A 19,065-nucleotide genomic window follows, 5' to 3' on the forward strand; every position below is an offset into this window, starting at 1 on the left:
AGAGTAGAGCGGAATAATGATTTCTCGTGTCTTGCTCACAACATACCTATTAATGCATCCCAGAATCATGTTTGCTTTTTTTGCAACAGCATCACACTGTTGACTCATATTTAGCTTGTGGTCCACTATAACCCCTAGATCCCTTTCTGCCGTACTTCTTCCTAGACAGTCTCTTCCCATTCTGTATGTGTGAAACTGATTGTTCCTTTCTAAGTGGAGCATTTGTCTTTGTTAAACTTCATCCTGTTTACCCCAGACCATTTCTCCAATTTGTCCAGATCATTTTGAATTATGACCCTATCCTCCAAATCAGTTGCAATCCCTCCCAATTTGGTATCATCTGCAAACTTAATAAGCGTACTTTCTATGCCAATATCTAAGTTGTTGATGAAGATATTCAACAGAGCCGGTCCCAAAACAGACCCCTGCAGAACCCCACTTGTTATACCTTTCCAGCAGGATTAGAAACCATTAATAACTACTCTCTGAGTACGGTTATCCAGCCAGTTATGCACCCACCTTATAGTAGCCCCATCTAAGTTGTATTTGCCTAGTTTATCGATAAGAATATCATGTGAGACCGTATCAAATGCCTTACTAAAGTCTAGGTATACCACATCCACCGCTTCTCCCTTATCCACAAGACTCGTTATCCTATCAAAGAAAACTATCAGATTGGTTTGACATGATTTGTTCTTTACAAATCCATGCTGGCTAGTCCCTATCACCTTACCACCTTCCAAGTGTTTGCAGATGATTTCCTTAATTACTTGCTCCATTATCTTCCCTGGTACAGAAGTTAAACTAACTGGTCTGTAGTTTCCTGGGTCGTTTTTATTTCCCTTTTTATAGATGGGCACTATATTTGCCCTTTTCCAGTCTTCTGGAATCTCTCCTGCCTCCCATGATTTTCCAAAGATAATAGCTAGAGGCTCAGATACCTCCTCGAGTATTCTAGGATGCATTTAATGAGGCCCTGGTGACTTGCAGACATCTAACTTTTCTAAATGATTTTTAACTTGTTCTTTTTTTATTTTATCTTCTAAACCTACCCCCTTCCTATTAGCATTCACTATGTTAGTCATTCCTTCAGACTTCTCGGTGAAGACAGAAACAAAGAAGTCATTAAGCATCTCTGCCATTTCTAAGTTTCCTGTTACTGTATCTCCCTCCTCACTGAGCAGTGGGCCTACCCTGTCCTTGGTCTTCCTCTTGTTCCTAATGTATTGATAAAAAGTCTTCTTGTTTCTCCGTATTCCCGTAGCCAGTTTGAGTTCATTTTATGCCTTTGCCTTTCTAATCTTGCCCCTGTATTCCTGTGCTGTTTGTTTATATTCATCTTTTGTAATCTGTCCTAGTTTCCATTTTTTATATGACTCCTTTTTATTTTTTAGATCATGCAAGATCTCGTGGTTAAGTCAAGGAAGTCTTTTGCCACATTTCCTATCTTTCCTACTCAGCGGAATAGCTTGCTTTTGGGCCCTTAATAGTATCCCTTTGAAAAACTGCCAACTCTCTTCAGTTGTTTTTCCCCTCAGTTTTGATTCCCATGGGACCTCACCTATCAGCTCTCTGAGCTTACCAAAATCCACCTTACTGAAATCCATTCTCTCTATTTTGCTGTACTCCCTTCTACCCTTCCTTAGAATTGTGAACTGTATTTCATGATCACTTTCACCCAGGCTGCCTTCTACTTTCAAATTCTCAACGAGTTCCTCCCTATTTGTTAAAATCAAGTCTAGATGTTCAGAAAGTGCTGGACACCTGCCCTCTAAAAAATCAGACTCCTTTGAAGTGCTTCAGGTGGGGAACTTAAAATCAATCGTTGTTTTTGAAGATCTAGGTCCTGATGTACACTAACTAGAGAGGCTGAACCATCACTCCAGATCCCTGAATTCTGGAGGTGTCTGAATCCCGATTGGGATCTGGATTCTGCAAATATCTTTATAATGGGCAAAACCAGTGCCTGCCAGATCTAAAACCCCCTGAACTTAGGGGCAGTCCGAGGCCAGATCTGAATTTTGCTCATCTGTAAAGTAACTGGTAGAACAGAGTTCTTTGCAGGATTTTAGGAACATTTAGGTTTTAATCCATGCCAGGTTCTTGCTGGGCTAGACATGTAGTAGGACCCTGGGCTTAGCATGCAGGGAGGTGGTGTTGGTGGGGAGTGGAAATGTTAAATCGATTAGCACTGAGCCTGAGGACTCCTGCCTCTGCTTCCATCTCACTGACTCACTGCTGGAGAGAAGCAGCTCAGGTTTCAGTTGTAGGCTGCCCTGTAAACAGGAGCCTGCTGGGAGGTGCAGGATCAGTTCTCTCTCAGCTTTGATCTCGGTGGTGAGACAGGAGGCTGCAATCCATCAGCTTCCCTGAGGGCTCGCTCACCCTGAGTGCTCTCTGTTCAGAGGATAGCAGGCAGGCTGACTCAGGTGGGAGGTTTAACCCTTAGGGAACTGGCTAATTCCCAGGTGCTCTAACAGTTTAAGAAAAGGTCAGTTGCAGGTTTCAAGGGAGGCTGATGTGCCAGGAGGGTTTCCAGCTGTCAGGGAATAGTGCTCTTGCTTGCTACTTGGCCAGTTCCAGCCCTGTGCAAGGAATCTGCCCGCTTTCCTGCTGCGTGTCTTCGTAGTCCAGTGTCCCATCTCTGACAGTGCCCAATGCCTTATGCTTCGGGGGAGGCCAGTCCTCCCTTCCACACCCATAGTGCATCTGTGCAGGCGCAATTCCTACAGTTCTCAATGGGGCTACTGTATGGAATGCAAATGCCAAGCGTTTCAATGGAAGCGGAAGCCCGAGAGCCTGGTGAGGTGGGCTAGTCCTCCCCCGCCCAGTGCCCTCAATCCCATGGTCATTCCTGCCATTAACCAGCCTCTGGCTAGTGAGGCAGTGGCTGCTGCATACCTTCAGACAGGAGGATGACGACAGGGCACTTGGAAAGGTTGGTGCCAGACTTCAGCCAGGGAGAGGTTTTCTCTGCCTGGGCATTAGCTCACTGCTCTTGCAGCCACCTTGCATGACAGGGCATAACCTCTTTGCTAGCCAAAGAGCGGTGGTGGAGAGCTTCAGGTGGCAACTGTCTCCTTTGGCCCTTGGAATTCTTGAGTCTATTGATCCCGTTTCAGGGGTTTTAGAGCACGTTTGCTAGTGAAGAGGCACTTGCCCAGTAACATGGATTTATGCCATATGCCCTTCAGAGCTCGGATTGAGCCTAAGAGCCCCAGGTGGCCCAAGTGACAATAGATCCCGGTGCCCTGTATGGGGCCAGAGGTGGGAGAGGCCCCATGGGAACCCAGTTAACAGCAGCCTGGAGGAGCTTGACAGGCTTCGGTTTCACTTTGAAGGAAAGCATCAGGAGAAAGTCACCAGCTCCCTGTCACAGTGGGGGTGGGGAGCACTGAGCCATCACAGGCATATAAAGTAGCCTTAGGGAGAGTTGGGGGCTGATTTTAATATAAAGCTACTGATGTGGGAGAGTCATGTAAATCAACCACCAGCTGGGTAGGAATTTGTCTGTGACACGTTTGTGGTCACCGTTAGGGGTGAAAGGATCCACTTGCTTCCTGCTTTGGGACTATGGGGGCTGAGACCGATGAGTTGCTCTGGCAGCATGGAGAGGTTTACCTGCTATGGAGTATCCAAGTGACTCTTGCTGACAACACACTCTCCCCACCCCCGCTCTCACCCCCCCAACTGAGCTCCAGATGCAGCAGCAGTAAGCGGCGGTTTGGGGACGGGTGTCATTCGGAGGCTCCTCTCACGGACGCGCACTGTAAGGCATCCAGACGGCTGCCTCCCACCGTGCTTAATGAAGCATCCACTTTGGCAGCCAGGCAAGAACACGGGCTTGGGGATGTCGGACAATCGCTTATTTATTTATGAAGAATAACCACAGCCCAGGGAGGTGGGAGGGCCGGTGTTTTCTGGCTGCAGCAAGACCGCTTTCTGGCTCCCAGCGTGCACTGTGCTAGGCGTGGGGGAAAGGGGACTTATTCAGGAGGGCGGCCCAGTACTCAGCAGCATTGTTATTGGCAGCTTCTTGATAAGGATGGTGGGTTTCCATTGGCCTCAGGGATGAGTGTGGCTGGAGCATGTGGCCTGTCAATTGTCAGTAGCTGATCTTGCTGTTACTGTGTCAGTCCAGGACATCTTAGAGGTCCTTGCTGGGCTTCCAAGAGGAGCCACTGACTGGTCTGATTTTCCTGCCGTGAGGCCTAGTGCTCCCTCGCCCTGATATTTCACAAGCTGCTGGATTCCCCTCAAAACCCCGCACATGCTGGCCTTCCAGAACAGCACCATGCTGCAGTTAGTGAGCCTTCGGTTGGGGATGTGTGGATTTAGCTCAGTCCCTGTTTCTGTCCTTTATTCCCTTGGCTAAACAGCTTCTTCAATAACCTGGTGGTTTGGAAACCCAGGAACCATCTGTGAGGTGATTTTATGCTGTGAGATACTTTCCTGACCCAGGTTAGTCTGTATCCGCAAAAAGAAGAACAGGAGTACTTGTGGCACCTTAGAGACTAACAAATTTATTAGAGCATAAGCTTTCGTGGACTACAGCCCACTTCTTCGGATGCATATAGGAGTTGGTGAGAGGAAGGAGGGGGAATGGTTAATTTCTCCTTGTTTTAGATCCAAGGGGGTTGGATCTGTGTTCACCAGGAGTTGGTGGGAAGAAGGAGGGGGAATGGTTAATTTCTCCTTGTTTTAAGATCCAAGGGGTTTGGATCTGTATTCACCAGGGAATTGGTGAAGGTTTTTCAAGGCTTCCCAGGAAGGGAATCCATTGAAATGGTGGCAGCGGAACCAGAGCTAAGCTGGTAGTTAAGCTTAGAAGTTTTCATGCAGGCCCCTACATTTGTACCCTAAAGTTCAAAGTGGGGATACAGCCTTGACATGCATCCGAAGAAGTGGGCTGTAGTCCACGAAAGCTTATGCTCTAATAAATTTGTTAGTCTCTAAGGTGCCACAAGTACTCCTGTTCTTCTTTTTCCTGACGCAGAGTCTGCTCTCAGTGACATCCTAGTCAATCCAGATTTCAGTGGCGTTACCTGTGTGTAACTGAGAGCAGGATCAGGCCTATCATTCTGTCGTTCCTTTCCCCCTTAATCTCTATCATTTCCACCTTAGTCTGATAGTGGCTAAATGGCGGTACAGACTGGTATCTGTTTGAGGGCCCCTGTATTAAATGAATTGCAGGATCTCCGCTTAGTTCCTAGAGCATGCAAACCCACCTCATGAACACTGCCAACAGAACTGGCACAGATTGGCCCCTGGGTTGGCAGGCTCAGTGGAGAGGCCTGGTACAGAAGGGTCTGTGAAGTCTGAACTCCCCTGTCATCCCTAAAAGGGTTCCTCCAGGCCTGGTGGTGAATGCATGGGAAGCTTGCACTGCTGTTGCCCAAGCTGCATCTGCCAATCATATTCTTCTCGCTAACATATGAACATATGAACTCTATTAAATGAACCCATTTCCCTCTTTGGTGGCAAACACCAGGGCACTCTCATAGGGCCTCCAACCTCTGTCATCTGTGTCCCTAAGTAGATAGACCCTGGGCTTGTTCCCTCCTCTCTGCTTTCATCCCCCAGTCTTTCAGCGTTCATGATCATTTGTGATAGACTCCTAACATGAAGCATCTTGGATTTGTTTTAGACTACAGTTTTCCAGTCACCTCTCATAAGGCCCTGCCCAAGGGAAACAGGACGCAGGTTAAAGACAACTGGGAAACCGCCCCCCTTCAGCCGTCATCGGATTCCGTGGAGCCTGACCCACATACACCTTTCTCCGGTGCTCTGGAGGAAGAGGAAGGGCTGCTCCCCATAAACCATTCTAAGGGAGGGCAACAGAGCAGCCAGACTCAATGGCCAAAGGACATATCTTCAGAAGCAGCTGGCCAGGAGGACTCCTTGTTCTCCCTCCTGTTCTCCACAGCCTCCAGCAGACTGGGTGTTGTGACTGAGGCAGCTGTAGAAAGGCAAGAGGAAGACTCTGTTCCTGAGCACACTTCTTTGGGCTTTGACCTAGGGAGCAGCATAGGGCCAAGTCTGCTGCCTGTGTCCTCCATCCTGTCGGTCACCACTGCAGGATCCCAAGGTGTCGCAGAGCATGCCATCCAGGTGACTTCAGAAAATATTGGGGCTACAGTGGGAGTAGGAGTGGAGCTAGCAGGGACCGTGGCAACAGCAGAGTCCACACAGACCCTGGTGGGAGCTGGAGTGGAGACCACAGAGCTCCCAGTGAGAGGGGAGCTCATTGAGTCCACAGTACGAGAGGGTGGGGAGCAAATGGGGCCCACAGTGCTAACTGGAATGGAGCAAACAGAGGAAGCTCCTGAGGTAACATCTCCTGGAGGCAGCCCCCAAGATCCCAAGATTGTTTCTGGTAGTGGTGATGGCCCCGCAAATGCCAGCTCCTCGGTGGCTTCCTTGGATGGGTCTGACGAGCCAGCTGCAACTCCTGCTCAGAATGGCACGAAGCTGGCTACTGAAACCATGGCAGCAGAGCGGAGCTTTGTGCCACAGACCGGGGACACCCACCTGGATGTGCTGTCAACAGGACTGCCCTGGAACTCGGCACAGGTATCCCATTGTGCGGGGGAGGGGGACTCATTATGGAATATGTTTGGGTATTAACCCTTCTTCTCCCAGTGCTGTGTGGATATTAACTTATACTCACCTCTCCCTGCTTTCAAATGCCCCATCATCAGGCTGGTGGAAATAGTTGCTGGGACTTTTCCCATGACCTCACTAAAGGTGGTAGGGGATTGTTCCCTCTTTCATGGCACATTGTGGAAACATCTCAGATACTGAGTGTATGTGGGGGGGGGTCAATGCACCAAGAAACCTTCCCACACAGTTTTGCTCCTACCCTGCTGTCTATGCATATCTAATGTAATCTTTGGGCAGAAAACAGCAGTGAAAGGGTTAATAGTTAGCTCCTTTCAAGTCCAGTGATATTTCTTCAGGTTGCATTATTGGAAATATAAGTGCGTGAATGGCCCCAAACAACTCTGGGAGGTGCCTATATCACCAGTACCTGCATCGCTACCTGTGCTGCAACTGTTGGTGCCTGGACAGATGCAGGGCACGTGGAGCAGGGCAGCAGTACACTGATCTTTGTCAGCAGGTTAGTACAGGAGAATTGCAGGGAGGGAATTGCAGGACAGACATACAATAGAGTTGCAGGGAGGGATCAGAGGAAGGATGGTCCAGTGGTTAGAGCACTAGCCTGGCCTGTGGGAGACCTGTTCAATAGCTGCTCTTCCACAAACATCCCATTTGATCGTGGTCAAGTCACTTAGTCTCTCTGTGACTCAGTTCCCTATCTTTAAAATGGAGATCATGGTGCTTCCCTGCCTCAACGGGATGCTGTGAGGATAGGATTGTGAGGTGCAAAGATATTATGGTAATAGAGGCCGTATAAGTGCCAAGATAGATGGGGGTGGAGGTTACAAGATAGTACAGTAAAATTGCAGGTGGTTGTGCGATTGCAGGGTACCTGTGCAGTAGCACCTGCTTTGAGACCTATTGAGGCTTCTCCTGTGTTGCAAAATTTTCTGTAAGGGGTAGATGGAGAAAGAGATCCAGAGCTTTTCACCACTAGGTCAGCCAATTTCAGTGCCACTCAAGCTGGTAGTGAGTGAGGTGACCAAGTCATTATTATCTGATGGCTGTGGAACTGGACTTTGTCTAGTTTTGAAACCATCTGCAGTTTCTAGGAGTTCAGCTGAGGAGAAGGGCTCCATTTCAGCCTGCCTACAGCGCTGCTTCTTAAGGACCGTGAGGCTCTGGATGCAGTCTCTGTTGTGATAATATGCAGGCCACCTAAACAGCGGATCCAGCTACCAGTGTGTCTAGCTCCATTTGGACGATATAATGTAGTAAACAGGTGTCCCTATCACACAAATCAGTCTGGCAGTTAGCACTAATTGCCTGTCCCCTCCCCCATTCTTATTCTGAATAAGGGAGCCAAGGACTGAATGCACCATTAGATTGCCTCAGGATAGCAAGGCTGATTGGCATGGCAGCCTGTAGGGAGCTTACTCGGCCACTGATCGGACTGTCCCTGCTCTGTGGATTAACAGAGTACAGTACCGAAATCCACTAGCACTCAAATGAGAAAGAAGACATTTCTTTTCTATGCATGTATGTCACAGCCTGGAGAATGGGGCATGTCCTCCAGTATCCCGTCTTTGGAGAATCCCCTCCATATTGGAGAACATGCAGTTCCTCCAGAGCTTTCCCAAAAGTTCAAACCCCTGCTCAGCGTACAATACAACCCCTCACTTGCTCTGCTCAAGCTTCTTGTGCCTTCAGCAGGAAGCTGCATTCTCCTTCCAAACCCAGCTGTATGTGTCTTGTCTTTTCAGGTGATCTGCAAGGACTGGAGTAACCTGGCAGGGAAAAACTACATCATTCTGAACATGTCTGATAACATCGACTGCGTAAGTCAGACACAAGAGACCTGAATAGAATGAGAGTAAATGGGAAATAGCTAGAATACTAACATGGGGGCTGGCTCTGCTATACAGGGCAGCAAAATATTTGTTAGTGTGACCGATCCTAGGATTCATAGGACATTTTCTAGGGCAGGGGCGGGCAAACTTTTTGGCCTGAGGGCCCCATCGGGTTTCCGAAATTGTATGGAGGACTGGTTAGGGGAGGCTGTGCCTCCTCAAACAGCCAGGCGTGGCCCAGCCCCTGCCCCCTATCTGACCCCCCCCTCCTTCTTGCCCCCTGATGCCCCCCCAGGACTCCTGCCCCCTCCAACTCCCCCATTCCCTGTCCCTGACCGCCCCCCGGATCTCCCGCCCCTGACTGCCCCTCACTGCCCCATCCAACCCCTCCTCTCATTCCTGACTGCTCCCCCCGGGACCCCTGCCCCATCCAACCACCCTTCTCCCTGACCACCCCTGCCCCTGACTGCCCCCGCCACCCCATCCAACCCCCCCTCTTCTTCCTGACTACCCCCCCGGAATCCCTTCCCCCATTCAACCCCCCTGTTCCCTGCCCTCTGACCTCCCTGACCCCTATCCACACCCCCACCCCCTGGCCATCACCCCAAACTCCCCTGCCCTCTATTCAATCCCCCCACTCCCTGCCCCCTTACCGCACTGCCTGGAGCACTGGTGGCGCTACAGCCATGCCACCCAGAGCACCAGGACAGGCAGCTGTGCCGCCCGGCTGAAGCCAGCCATGCCACCGCGCAGCACAGAGCACTGGGTCAGGCCGCGGCTCTGCAGCTGCGCTGCCCATCAAGAGCTCACAGCCCCACCGCCCAGAGCATTGCATCGGCAGCACAGTGAGCTGAGGCTGCGGGGGAGGGGGAACAGCAGGGGAGAGGCCGGGGGCTAGCTTCCTGGGCCAGGAGCTCAGGGGCTGGGCAGGAGGGTCCCGTGGGCTGGATGTGGCCCGTGGGCCGTAGTTTGCCCACCTCTGTTCTAGGGCCAGCACAAATCCTATCATCAGCACTGCTGTCAAGAAACTGCAGCTCTTGTGTGTTGCATGCACCTATATGTGCATTTTCCATCCTCTTCTTTTTCTGGGGGTTAGCAGGCAAGATAGTGGAATCAAGATGATCCTAGGCTTAGGTATAAACCCAGTTTTTCATAGAATGTCTGTCCCAGATCTTCAAATGGGCTTTTAAAAAAGTGTCTGCAAGTTTTGCATGTGCAGCCTTCACTTGTCCCTCTTGTTTCTCAGTCAACATAACTAGAAATTTGTGTAGGGAGAGTGGGAACCTTGACTGAGGCCATCCTCCCTGGGTTATGATACTTGATACATGTTCATCGCACTTTCCATTGGAGGATCTCAAAGCACTTTACTTTTCAGAAATTCACGGGACAGTTTAAAACTGAATTTTTTTAATTGATTTTTTAAATCCAATTTCCAATAGAGCGACCCCTTTAAGTACTAAGGAGTGCCTGAAATTAAAATACATATATTCCTTACATTTTATAGATTATTTTCTGCTATTTAGATGGGCCTCTTCAGTGAGGCAGTTTCTCTTTTGTTAACTGGCTAAACAAGAGAACAATGATATGTCCATTCAATAACATTTTGTGTATCATCAATATAAATTTGAAAATAGCTTTTTGCTGTATTTCAGTTTTAGTGATCTTGGATGTTCATTGTAACTAGATTTGGTATAATAGTTTCAGAGAGAAATGTGATGTTTTAAATTGACTATGTTCCTTTAATTGAATCAAGTCTCTCAACAGGCCAGTGTTGTTGGTAAGCATTATCTCAGTTTTACAGCTGGGGAAACTAAGGCACAGAGCAGTGAAGTGACTTGCTTCAGGACACACAATGAGTCAGTGGCAGAGCTGGGAATAGATCTCAGATTCACAATCCTGTGCTTTTAGCCTCAAGCCCATCCATCCAGAAGGACAGAAATTGGGTTTATAATATATAGCCCTTGGTTTGCATTTTCATATTCCAGACTTTTTACAACTGCTAATCGTCACAACCCCCATGGGAAGAAGGTTAATATTATTCCCATTTTACAGATGGGGAAAGAGTTGGCAGCGAAAGTGTTTTGTTCAGTGTCGGATCTGGACTTAGACCACAATAATTCCTGGGTAGAAGTCCAGTGCTCAAACTACTAGGTCATATTTCTCTTTCACACTCATACCTTCTAAACCAGTGTGCCATTCTGGGTTCTATGCTGACAATGCAGTCACTGTGGAAGCAAGCACAGCATCTGTTCTTAGCTTAGCAATAGCTCTAATACAGCCTGAGAGGTCAGAACCTATTTTACTGCAGGTAGGAACATGGCCTAAAGCACCAGGTTTGGGATCTTTAATTTCCACCTGGATGACCACCAGGAGCCTTTTTTTTTCCATCTCATCTGCAGGACAGTACCTGTAACACTGCATTCCCTAATCATGCAATGAAGTGGCAAGATTGGGGTCTGATCCCAAGACCGAGACTTTTTTCTTCTCCTCACTTTTGGGGTATGATGTCTCTGCTCATGTTTCTCTGATGATTCTGCAAATAAAGACTCATTGTTTCCAGAGTAAACAGGTTCAGACTGTCACTAAATCTTCTTTAAGTGCCTCTCCTCTTGTCCCCCTCGCTTCCCCCTTATCTTGTTTTCTTTCTCGTTCTGTTAACCAGAAGTGCTCTGCTAATCCAATACTCACCCATCAATCCCTGAAACCTGCAGTTAATTGATGAACCCAAAGCCCCTTGGGTATCTCTGGTAAAAGGGCCCATTCACCTTTGGAACCTCCCATGGGCCATTTATCAAACTCTTAAAGACCAGTTATCAAGAGGACAGGGTCAGGTTGTCCTTTGTGATTTTTAAACTGATTTTTAAAATACATGATTACTTTAGAAATTTGAAACAATGTTTCTCCGATGAAATATTTTCTCCTCTCTGCGTATCTGTTTTTTTTATCATAGGTCCCTGCACTGGACTAAGCGTGCTGTTTTTGTTCTTGCGGGATTGCTCTTGAGCGCTGATCTATGCACATTGGTCTTTTTTTTTTAAAAAGAGAAACCCTGAAGGATTTGGTTTAGAAACAATAAATATAGAGAATGAATGATGATAACTTTCTAAAGGGGTATAAGAAATATGTTCCTTTCAGTAAGCTTCCTGACGTTAGCATTGCCCCTTCAAACAGAGAACTGTTTGTCCTTCATACCATTTTAAGTGCTTCTGTCACAACTAACATTTACAGTTCAGAACATCAGCGCTTGAAAATAAGCTTGTGATGGCTCATTTCCTATCCACCTCGGTCATCATCCCTCTCTCCCCCATTTCATCTGAGTACTACACAAGTGCAATTTTGCTGTATGTAATAGCTCTCATCTCTTCCTGTTGCCATTTGCAATCATTGAGTTTTAACCATTGGAAGGAGATGAAAAGTGAAAGCAAAAGTGCGGGGGACTGGAGGTGTAATCCTCGGCTATTCCCTTGCCAAACATAGATGCCGCCCTTGGGCAGGCAGGACTGGACTGTTTTTCTACTTGACTTCATGTTTCAAAACAAATATTCCCAATAAGTGGTTTATGCTGTCTTCAACCTTATTCAAAGGAACACCTGTCAACTTAAATATCTAACACAAATGTTTCCCTTCCCTGTGTTGTATTAGTGTTTTATATGATTGAAACTGAAAGGATTTTTGTTGTTTAAGTCAAACTCCCTCCTCCCCCGCCATCACAGTTGATGCAGTTTGTTTACTGTCTGTTGAACTTCATTCAGGTTGGACAGTGGAAGTAGACAGGCTGGCTTCCCTTGAGTATATCAGTTTTGCTTTCTGGCTCCTGTACACTAGGTCCCTGCTGGGTTTTGTTTGGGTTTTCAATGCTGCAGGAGTGTGTTTGCATTTTTAAGCGATTTATTGATATATTTTAAATTAGTTTAGAAAAAACATGCAGATATTTCTGTTTGTTTTAAGGGCCTGATGCTATGACATGCTGAGCGTCAATGGGCACCTCTCAGCATCTTGCAAGATTGGGCCCGAGGATTCTGTACCCGTTACCACAAACACACATTTACCAAGATCTCCATTGTAGACCCAAGTTGGCTTGGTCCCTTTATCCTTCTAATGGGGTCTAAGTGCCCAGTCTCTATTTGGGCAAAACTCTCATTGACGTCTGTGGGAGTTTTGCCTGAGTAAGGACTGCAGGATTGGACCTAACAATGATGCATGTCCATTCAGGGCCCTGCCTCCATTCACAGAACCTGAAGTCTCTCTAGCACTGCGAGTTATCCTTTTGCTGGATTAAAACTATGTCATGGCCGCCGTCTTTTCAGCCAAGGAGAACTGCCTGGGCTGTCGGGGCCTCTTCTGTCTCATTTGCTTCCGTTACTTCAAATATTCTCTCCCCCGCTACTTGTGCGTCCCGTCCCCCCCCGTTCTTCTCAGGCTGAGCGTGCTACCCCCCCTTCAGCATCCCCAGGCCCCTGCTGAGCCATAGATGGTGGTTGTGTCACAATGCGGAGAGCTGGCCACTAGAACAGTGATGGCTGCATGGCCCCTGTGCGTGGTTCTGAGCAGGAGGCCCCTGCGGTAAAGTTGTGGAGCAGTTTCCCACCCGTGCCCTCTTCCCATGCCTCTCCTGACTGGCTGCATACGCTCCCTCAGCTGAAATCCATAACCCTCGCCTGATGAGACATGGCACTGATGGGCTCTTGTGATTCAGGCCTGAGTCCTAGGTGTCTTTTCCAATTAGGCCATTCACTGCTCAGGCCTGTGCCTGCCCTGAGCACTTGGGATTGCCATGGCAACCAGGAGCGCCAGCATTTATTAATCATCCGGGTGGCCTTTGGGTTGGCATGGCAACTGCAGACAAGAATAGAAACACAGGAGTGGGAAAGTGGCAGAGGAGCTGCCAGGCAATGGCACATGTCAGGCAGAGCTGGGCCCCCCTGACCCGGTGCCGGGTGCTGGGAGAATTGAGGCCTTCCCTTCAGATCTGGCACTTTTTCTTGGCTTCTGAAACAATTTTACTTTAGGCTAAGAAAACAGCTCTGCACATGGGAGTGATTCTGGGATCCCTGCCTGCTGCAGGGAGGGGCTCAGTTGAGACTGGAGGATGCTACAAAGACAAACTCAAAGTGAGGGTACAGGTTAGGACAGAGGTGCTTCAGCACAACTATGTGGGCCAGGACTGGACTGAAAGGAGACGCTGTGATTCTTGATTGAAGAGCCACTGCAGATCTGGATGTGGAACAAGCACATTGATGGTTTGCATTGTGGTTACTGCCAGCTGCTTTCAGAAGTGCTAAATTGACTTAATTTACACGTACATTTAAGCCATCCCTCAAGCCTATATGGTTCCCTTCCCACCACCCACAAAATAATCCCACCAACGGCCCCATTCAGCCCTGCTGTAAACAGGTCTAACTCCATTGAAGTCAGTGGCATTGCACTCACTTACACCAAGTCTGCATTTGTTCCTGGTTTTCCACTCCACTGGTTCTACCTTGCCACGAAGTAGGGTAAGATGCTCTTCAACGTTCCTTGTTGCAGGAGGAGTTTCGGCTGGAGAAGGGTCCCCAGCTGCTGGCTCTGGTGGAGGATGCCTTCTCCAGGCAGACAGATGGACTGCAGGCCCAGTGGCTGATCTCTCTGAGCAAACCCAATGAGAATGACAAGCACCTGCTAATGACCTTGGCAGGGGAGCAGGGTAAGTGTTGGTAGAAAAGCGGAGTGGTGGTGGGAGAACTGGGAAGAGGTGTATCTGGCTTCAAGATTGTTTTCCAGTGGAGATTTCCAGTGATGCTGGAAAGCGCTTTCTCTGTCCTGTTACCCCCAATTTTTCTCCTGGTGATAGTGACATAATCTCTCCTGCTATACAGTACAATGCTGCCTCTGTTAGCTATATCTGGTGATTGCAGGCTTGTCGGTGTGTACATAGAGTATAAGCCTCTTTCCCACCACACACCATGTTACCTCCCATGTACGGTCCTGCGGTGGTTTTCCCTCTTGCTAGTCACATCAGATTCCAGCTTCTCCTCCTGACCTTCAAGACTCTGCTCTCATCTTTCTCCTCCCTTCACTCCTTCAGGGCCTCCTGCTTCACCCCCTCCCTTTTTATCCTTGCACACATTCATCTTTGTGCATTTTTTCCCATGCTTGCCTCTGTGTCTCCCTCCCTCTTCTGCTGCAGAAGGTGAGATCGTCTGCTTTTTGTTCAGATCCGCAGAGCCTGCCAATGCTACCCAGTGAGGGTTAGAAGAACTATTGCGTGTCCATTGAAAAGCAGTCCCAATGGGAACATTCCAATCAGCTGGGGCTGTCTCTGTTCTGTAGTCTGTTTAGGGTATAGGCTTGATGGGGAAGGCCCTATAACTGTGAATCATAAAATAGAATATCAGGGTTGGAAGGGACCTCAGGAGGTCATCTAGTCTAACCCCCTGCACAAAGCAGGACCAATCCCCAACTAAATCCCCAACTGGCCCCCTCAAGGATTGAACTCACAACCCTGGGCTTAGCAGGCCAATGCCAGGGCAAGTAAGAAGTAATATTATAAAATGCACCACAGATGTTGGGAAATAATGTTGATACTTAAGAGGTATCTTCTCCGTGCTTGTTTAAATTAGTGTGTTTCTCCCAACACTGTGGACCATGCCATGTACCATTAAAAGGCTCTTGTAAGCACATGCGGCCCTAATGTAAACCTTTCTTTCTAGTGGAGGGGATCCCCTTGGGAACGAGAAGCTGGGCTGTGTAATGCTAGTAGCACAGCCAGGCTGGGCAACTGTCAGAAATGGAGTTCTGTGCCCAGTTAGGAACCCTGGAATTGTCAAGGGCTGAATCATTTTCTGCTGTGAAGAATGAGGCTCTTGTTAGGTTCCCTCTCTGTTGCTGGACCGAACTGGAGAGGCATCTGGAGAGGGAACAATTCTCCTTGGTCTCTAAATCCTACTGACAGGTGATGCTTTTCTGGCTTGCCAGCTTGGAGAGTATCCTGTGAGCTATGTGGGAAGGAAGCCACTTGGGGGCCACTCAGTGATGGCTAGTGACTCCCTAGCAGGGAGGCTTTTGCAGATTTCTTTCTGCCAGGAACAAAGTTGTTGCAATATGCCTCCTGACAGTCAATTGTGTCATGCCTGGTAGGCTGCCTTGCTAGGGATCCCTGCAGAGCACAACACATGTCCTTAAGGATGCTGCAGGTCAGGAGAGAGGTGTATTGACAGAGCTGTGTAAGCACTCAGGAGTAGCAAGTGCTGCAAGTCAGGGCTGAAATGCATTGGCGGAGGTATGTGTGAGTAGCACAGTGCTTAGCCCCATGATTTTTGGATTCCAGTTAGTCCACACTTTCAATCACACTTGCATGCATCCGGAATTCCTGGCCAAACATTGCTTTTACCGCATAAAATAGTTTGTAAACTAATAAAACGTGTGTCCCCTTCTCCTCCACATCCTGCCCTGGAATTCCCAGGGAATGCTGATGTGCTGAATGCGTGAGCCAAAGCAGAGCATGTAGGGCTGACCACTTCTGTCTGGTTCTCCTCCTCTCACCAGGTGTCGTCCCTACAAAAGATGTCCTGATGGCACTGGGGTATGTTCAGAGGAGCTTAGCCGAGGTAAGAACCTGTCTGCTTAACCTACAGGCTGAAGGCAGCCAGTGTAATTAAAATGGGATCATGCTTCAGTCTAAGGGGGCTCTGAACCCTTCATAAGCAAATTGCCAGAACCCCCTATTCCCTCCCTGATGACTGCAGAATGATCAGATGTCAGCTCCCATTAAGAGTGACTGGCTATGGGGTCATCTGCTGTCTCTGGAAGGCTTCTTTGAAGTTGCTGTCCACACTTCGGGGATCCTGCATAGACCAATCCCTTCCCTGCTCCCCACACCACCATCTGCCAGGATGGGTTGCAGATTTTGTCTGCAGGATTTTTTTTATAGAAAGATGAGACCTGAGATCTGTCCAGCTCACCGTATTGTCCACTTAGAGCTCTTCTTGCCAGTAGTTGCTCAGCCCGGTGAGTTCCCGCACTGGGCAGAATGCCCTCCAGGGTTTCTCAGCCCTCTGTTTCCTAGGGAAGTATTTTTAAAATTGTTTTTGCCTGTCTTCGTATTCCCTGTGTAACTGGGACCATACTGAAGAGCTGAACCTTAGATTTGCTCCAGAGAGGGGGGACACCTGATGAATGCAGGTGGCTGTGTCTCGCTTTCTTCCCTCCCCCCAGTGTTCAGGCTTGCTTTTCAGTCCCCTCTGACATCATAGCCTTCAGTACTCCATTTCTCTCATTGACGGCACTATTCGAATTCCATTGCAGACTACAGTTACTCACCAAACATTCCCCTAAGAACCTTGGTGCCCTGGATGAGGAGCAGGGAAGAAGGCAAACTAGTCTATTTCCTTTGAGTCTGCCCCTTTAGCTCATTGGACTTGAAGGCATTAAGAGCCTGATTCTGCTCTCATTTACACTGGTGGAACTATATTGACTTCCGTGGAATTACTCCAGTGTAAGTGGGTGAGAGCAGAGTCAGACCAGAATGTGTTGGCAGATGCATGTCTTCTCCTAACCTAACAACCCAGTGCAGCTAGACAAAGCAAATTAAGTGCTCAATGTGGTATTGATTGGCTTACACCAGAGAAAGTGCTAAAAGCCCTATAAGGGGCATTGCTGAAATTGTGTAAACAAGGTACTAGCGCCCTGAACTGTCCTTTCCATGGAAAACATGGGAGGAGACTTCAAGGCTTGCTTGGTGTTGTTTGAGAGAACAATAAAGCTACCTGCAGAGATCCTACACAATTTATATTGTACCTCAGCACCAGTAATTCTTTCTCCAGCCGTATCAATAATGAAACAGACTCTTTATCACAGAGACGTTGTGTAATCATAAGCTTGGAAGAAAGAGAGAGGATATTCTTTTACACTCTTCATATATACTATTGAATTGATACATAACCTTTTTGACATCTGCCAAGTCACTGAGACCAATCAGCAATGTTCAGCTTCGTTTGCTGACATGCCGTTTCTAGCAGGCAAAGTTTGGTTTTGTTTTTTAAAGTTTTGGTATCATGCTTGTCTGGAGTGTGTGGCCTGGGGGAGTGATCACAGGACAGGGAGTCGGGAAATCCAGTGTTCTAATCCCAACTATGACACTGACCTGCCATTGTGACTGTGGGCAAGACCCTTAACCTGGGTTTCTCCCTTGTAAAGTGGGGCCTTTCCTGCCACCAAGGAGTTTTGTAGATTGAAGTGAGTCTTAATGTGCTAAGATCATTACTGTGAACACTCCATAGGTGTGTCTACACTGCAGTGGGGAGCAAACCTCCCAGCCCGGGTAGGCAGAGTTGGGTGGGCTGCATGAGTCTCCACCTGAGCCACACCTTCCACACTGCTATTTTTAGCGTGCTAGCTCGAATGCTGCTAGCACCAGTCTGTCTGCCCGGGATGGGAGGCTCGCTCCCAGCTATAGTTTAGAGACCCCATGTGTCTGATTGGCCTCTAGAATATTCAGTATCCCAAGTAGAAGCTGGTGGAGTGGGTCACTCGTGTAGGAACAGAACGCCAGTCTTCCATGGAAGGAGGTTTTTATCCAAAACTTTATTCCTGCCCTCCTGTGAGCCCAAGTTAGAGCAAAAGAAACAGCAGGTTGGTGCTTAAACATGTAACACCCCACCCCAGGTTACACTCAGCTGAGTGGGTAGTTCTGCCTCCCCCACAGGCTTTCCTCCCCTTTGCCCGCTAGGTAGCTGTTTCTAGAGCATTTCCTCCCTCTGATTGGCCTTGAGCCACAGCCCCTGCCTTGCTACCCCACTCTGCACACCTATGTGAGCCCAGAGCAGGGATTAACACCTGGTGTGCTGGTTTCTTCCCACTGTCACTCCCTAGAAGGAAGATGTTATGACCTCATGGTGGAAGATTTGTAGATAGTATTAGACTGAGATGTGCTTCCTTCCTTCCAACTGTGCAGCACAATCCCAGAGCGGATCCCACCAGTCTAGCTCTTGTCCCTGTTGGTCACAGTGAGCCTGTGCACACTGCCAGAGCTCTGGGATTCTGCACAGGACAGTGACTGCAGCTCCATTAACCCCCAAGTGGTTGAGCATGCCTTACTTTTCGGTTAATTTTAGATTGGCATCCAGAACTACTCAACCACCACAAGCTGCCAGTCACGGCCCAGCCAGACCCGCAGCGACTATGGGAAACTCTTTGTGGTGCTGGTCATCATCGGTTCCATCTGTGCCATCATCATCATCATGGGGCTTATCTACAATTGCTGGCAGAGGCGCCTGCCCAAGATGAAGAACATGGTGAGCACATGGAGGGTGGGGGAAGACATCTGGACTTGGCTCTTATCCCTTAGGATGGAAGGAGTGGTTCCTTCTCCATGTCCATCTTTCTAGATGAGTTTGGTAGAAGCACCTGGACCAGATCACCATGGGTCAATGGCTGTGTCCAGATTAGAATTTGGGACCCTGATAGTGTTCTCTTATTGGATCTAACCCAATAGCATGAAGCATAGCCTGCAGTGGGCCAGATCCAGCTCAAAGAGTTCTTCAGTGCAGTCACCTCCATCTTTAATATGAAGGTGCTGCCTGCAGATCCCAGCATGCCATGCTCCATCTTGGTTCAAGCAGCCTGAGTGCATTGCATG

General features: G+C 48.4%; 1 protein-coding gene across 2 annotated transcripts in view; it reads left to right on the forward strand.

Moving 5' to 3' along the window:
• The window catches only part of PODXL2 (podocalyxin like 2), a 44,038-nt gene that overhangs the window by 21,459 nt on the left and 3,514 nt on the right, over window positions 1-19,065 (forward strand). For both annotated transcript variants that reach the window (XM_034776533.1, XM_034776532.1), the window contains exons 3-7: window positions 5,648-6,573; window positions 8,364-8,438; window positions 13,977-14,133; window positions 15,975-16,036; window positions 18,542-18,721. In XM_034776533.1, the coding sequence (XP_034632424.1) occupies window positions 5,648-6,573; window positions 8,364-8,438; window positions 13,977-14,133; window positions 15,975-16,036; window positions 18,542-18,721 (1,400 nt within the window). The remainder of the gene's footprint in view (window positions 1-5,647; window positions 6,574-8,363; window positions 8,439-13,976; window positions 14,134-15,974; window positions 16,037-18,541; window positions 18,722-19,065) is intronic.

This window comes from Trachemys scripta, chromosome 7 (assembly GCF_013100865.1).
Source record: "Trachemys scripta elegans isolate TJP31775 chromosome 7, CAS_Tse_1.0, whole genome shotgun sequence".
In the NCBI taxonomy this organism is placed as follows: domain Eukaryota; kingdom Metazoa; phylum Chordata; order Testudines; family Emydidae; genus Trachemys; species Trachemys scripta.